This window comes from Rhinolophus sinicus, linkage group LG07 (genome assembly GCF_036562045.2).
Source record: "Rhinolophus sinicus isolate RSC01 linkage group LG07, ASM3656204v1, whole genome shotgun sequence".
NCBI classification, from domain to species: domain Eukaryota; kingdom Metazoa; phylum Chordata; class Mammalia; order Chiroptera; family Rhinolophidae; genus Rhinolophus; species Rhinolophus sinicus.
In genome coordinates, this window is record NC_133757.1 from 95,691,369 (window position 1) to 95,695,165 (window position 3,797).

Below are 3,797 nucleotides of genomic sequence, written 5' to 3' on the forward strand. Positions count from 1 at the left end.
AGTTTGTGTTTTTAGATAATGGCTTCATTCTACTAGTTCCTCTGCCTCAAAGAGAAAGTTTCCATTAAAGCAGTGTCAGTTTAAAAAACAAAAAACCTGAGGGCCAAGTTAGCTAATAAATGAACAGAAATGCCAATAAAACTTTTGTAAAACTTCATAAATTTTTGAAATTCAGTAAATTCCAGATCTGATTTTTAAATAACACTTTGAACAATTTGGCAGAAATACAAAAAAATTGACCCGGTCCCAGACCTGAAGTGTTTTGTAAAGTCAAAATTAACTTAGCATATTAAGACAAAGACAATAGAAATAATATACATAATTTTATTACAAAATCTTTTTAAAAAACAAAATGCAACATTCTAAAAAACCCAAAATTTACTATTGATACTAATTTCTATGTTTGCTGTGCTACCATACACAAGAAATTAAGAAACCATTAAATATTTAGAAACATTTAACATCAGAAGCCTTAAAATCTAACTGTATGTAGTAGCCCCTCAAAAAGCTACAACCTGCATTTTTAAAAAAGTATTTTCTCTACAAAGAATCTTAGCTATACAAAAATCTGTACAGTTTTTATACTGAAGCTAATATTGAGCTGCACTTGAATTCACATTCTTAGCAAAACAATTGCCTGAGCGCACACACACACACTCCACACATCATTACAGGACAGCCATTTATTCTTCATCTTCCTCCTCTTCCTCATCATCATCATCTTCGTCCTCTTCCTCCTCCTCATCTGGTTCATTCTTCTTCTTTGAGCCTGTTGGCCTGCCTGGGCCCTTCTTTCCCGCTTCACTTTTGCCCTTGGCGCGGTATGCAGCAATATCCTGAAATATTGTCAAGAAAATAAAATCAGCATCCGGTGTCATTTCTCAACTGTGAAAACCACTAAGTTGTAAACAATCTAAGATTATTGACCAATAACCCTGGTGACTGTCTAAAGTTATTCAGAGTCTAACTTAGTTTTGAGAGCCTTTGTTCCCTTTAGGCTTTAGAAAGCTAATGATGTAAAATGATGCACTGGTATATTAGATCAATGTCAGTACTTTCACTACCAACATTCATTTACTTCACATAGTTCCTCCTCTAACGTCACATTTTAGATATACCCACATAAAACAATACATTTGGCCCTCCATGTTTTTCAAACTTAGAGACCTATATAACCACAAATAAGAGTCAATATGCAGGAACCTACCAGTGTTACAAACACTGGTTTCAGTCAAAAGGAGGCCTCAATTAGCATGTTGCTTAAATATACAATTTTCATTAGGCCTTTTCAAAATATAGCTGACAACCATCAATACAAGATTATCCATACTTCCCAACTTCCCACAGTTTATATCTACATCTAACATACTTATTTTAAAAATATCTACCTAATTTCAACCCTGACTTTAAAAAGATAAAAACAGTATACCTTTTCATATTTCTCCTTTAGCTTAGCTGCTTTCTGTTCATATGGTTGCTTATCTTTGGCTGACTGTTCAGACCACATTTCACCCAATTTTTTTGCAGTATCCCCAATGGATAAGCCAGGGTGTTCACTTTTGATCTTTGGGCGATGTTCAGAGCAAAACAGGAAGAAGGCAGATCTGAAAGGAAACAACAGAGTTAATAAACTCAATGAAAAAAAAAAAATCAAGGGGCAACTTGAGTGATTTAAAAAAAGACTTACGGAGGCCTTTTAGGAGCATTGGGATCTTTTTTCTTTCCTTTCTTATCACCCTTGGGAGGAACATAATTTTTCATCTCCCTGTCATAGCGAGCTTTGTCACTTTTTGCCATATCTTCGAACTTTGACTTTTCCTTTGCAGACATGGTCTGTGGGCATTAAAGGACCAGTAAAAACACAGCAAAACTGTAAACTACGTATATATATCCAAAAAAAGACCTAGATCATCTTTAAGAGCCACATTTTCCTTAGTTAACAGCATTTTGCTTTAGTAGTCTTAAAACAGAAACCTGAAATAGTCTGACTAACATTAAATATTTGGGCGAGTCATCAGAGTACGCGAGTTGAAAGTTACAAGTCACCTGCCTGCTTCAGGCCTAGGCCCCAAAACACAACCTGAAAACCCTTCGCTCAGTCTTCATTCTTCTCACCTTCCATCTCTCCGAACATTTCTTGGAGAATTCGGCAAAATTGACGGAAGAATCTGGGTGTTTCTTCTTGTGCTCTTCCCGGCAAGTCTGCACGAAGAAGGCATACGAGGACATCTTGCCTCTCGGCTTGTTGGGGTCTCCTTTACCCATGGTGACAGACGGCGTCTACCTGGCGGGGCGAAAGCCGGTGGGTGGGCGCCGGCGGGGCTCGGCTTCCCGCCCAAATCCGCTCCCGCTCGTGCGCCCCCCTTCGCGAGGGCGGCTGCTAGAGCCCGGCTCCGCTGCCGGCCCGCCCGCCCATGGGCCCCGGCGACGCAGCCTCCGCGCACAAACTGCTCCGGGGTCCAAGTCGAGCAGTCCCAGCGGAGTCCCCTTACGCGCGATCACCACGTCCCTCCCGGAGGTCAAGAGACGCCGCCGCCGCCGCCTGCCCCCAACTCCGGGTGGTGGAAGGGAACGCCGCCGGCGCCCTCGAAACCCCTCTCCTGACAGAAACCTCCCCTGGCTTCCAAGCGGCGAGCCCCACTCAGTTGTCGCCTCGTGACCACATTCAAAAAATTACCGGAACCGGGCCCGGGCGAGCTTCCCGCGCTCCCCAGCCCCTGCCTCTCTCACCGGCCCGCACCCCAGATTCCGCTTGCCGTGGAGTACCCCGAGAACCACAGCGCCCACTTAAGCTAGAAGGCTAATGAAGGAAGGGGGAACAGCAGGCCCACGAACACGAGGGGGGCGAAGGGGATTCTTGCCTGGTGGTTTTCCTCTGTGTTCCGCAGAACGGCAGCACTCCACAGGCGCTGCCTTCGCTGGGCTCCGGTGTGAACTGGTTTATCACTAACGCAATCCTCAGCCTCTTGTTTTGCAGAGTTCTCCGCGCCACGGCAACTTGACGAGCCGACCCACAGGCCACACCCCTCTCTCTGATTGGTTCTGGTGATTATTCAAACTCGGATAGGTCCCGCCCCCTCTCCATGGAAGCTTCCGATTGGTCTGTGTCTCGCCTGGCCCGTCCCTCCACCCCCAACCTAGCAGGTTCGGTGGGTCGCCCAGGTCGTTAACTCCCAGACCCGTTAGAACCGGTCAAGAGAGGAATGTACTGCTCGATCCTGATTGGCGGCAGGAAAAGGGTTTGAAAAATGGCGGGCCTAACGCTGACTGGCTAGGCCACTAAACGGGGGGAGTGGTTGGCCCCAAAGGGAAAGCCCCGCCAGATTTAAAACTACCAAGTAACGAGACTGGGGGGTCGTTCCAAGGGATTGGCGGAGACGACTTGGTTTGCTGGCGCTGAGGTAACATAAGCAGCCTGCCCTGCCCCTGCTCCGACCACTGTCCAGGTCTTGTTTCTTCTTTGCCCCGTCCAAAGAATAATAAATGGGGAGAAACTGGGGAGCTTGTCCTGAGCACCGATTGTCTAGCTCCTCCCGTTGCTACAGAGGTTGGGGTGGAACCCGAGGAAGACACGAGGTGGCGGGGAACCTGGGAAAGGGCGCGGGGATCGCCGGAGGGCAGCTGTTCCCGCGTCTGGAGGGGCATTACAAACAGACCTTAAAGTAAGGCGCTTTCGGCCGGTGGAGTTTACTTTAAGAGGTCCCTCCCTCCCTGCCCCCTTTGTCTCGGGTATCGAAAGCAGAGAAATAAACAAGGGCGCCTTCGGCGTCCAGAATGGGCGGAGGTGAGCGGCCTCT

At 46.8% G+C, this 3,797-nt stretch overlaps 1 protein-coding gene across 2 annotated transcripts; it reads right to left on the reverse strand.

Annotated features, from left to right (window-relative positions):
- Nucleotides 1-310: 310 nt before the first annotated feature.
- HMGB2 (high mobility group box 2) lies at nt 311-3,014 on the reverse strand. Of its 2 annotated transcripts, none has more exons than XM_019733067.2 (5): nt 2,862-3,014; nt 2,116-2,280; nt 1,688-1,833; nt 1,430-1,604; nt 311-836 (listed from the first exon to the last, which is right to left on the reverse strand). In XM_019733067.2, exons 2-5 carry the CDS (start codon nt 2,263-2,265, stop codon nt 684-686), a joined length of 624 nt encoding a protein of 207 aa, XP_019588626.1. In that variant the 5' UTR covers nt 2,266-2,280; nt 2,862-3,014; the 3' UTR covers nt 311-683. The 2 variants fall into 2 exon arrangements, with proteins under 2 accessions (XP_019588626.1, XP_019588625.1); XM_019733066.2 differs by having other exon boundaries at nt 2,116-2,284; nt 2,862-3,002.
- Nucleotides 3,015-3,797: the final 783 nt, after the last annotated feature.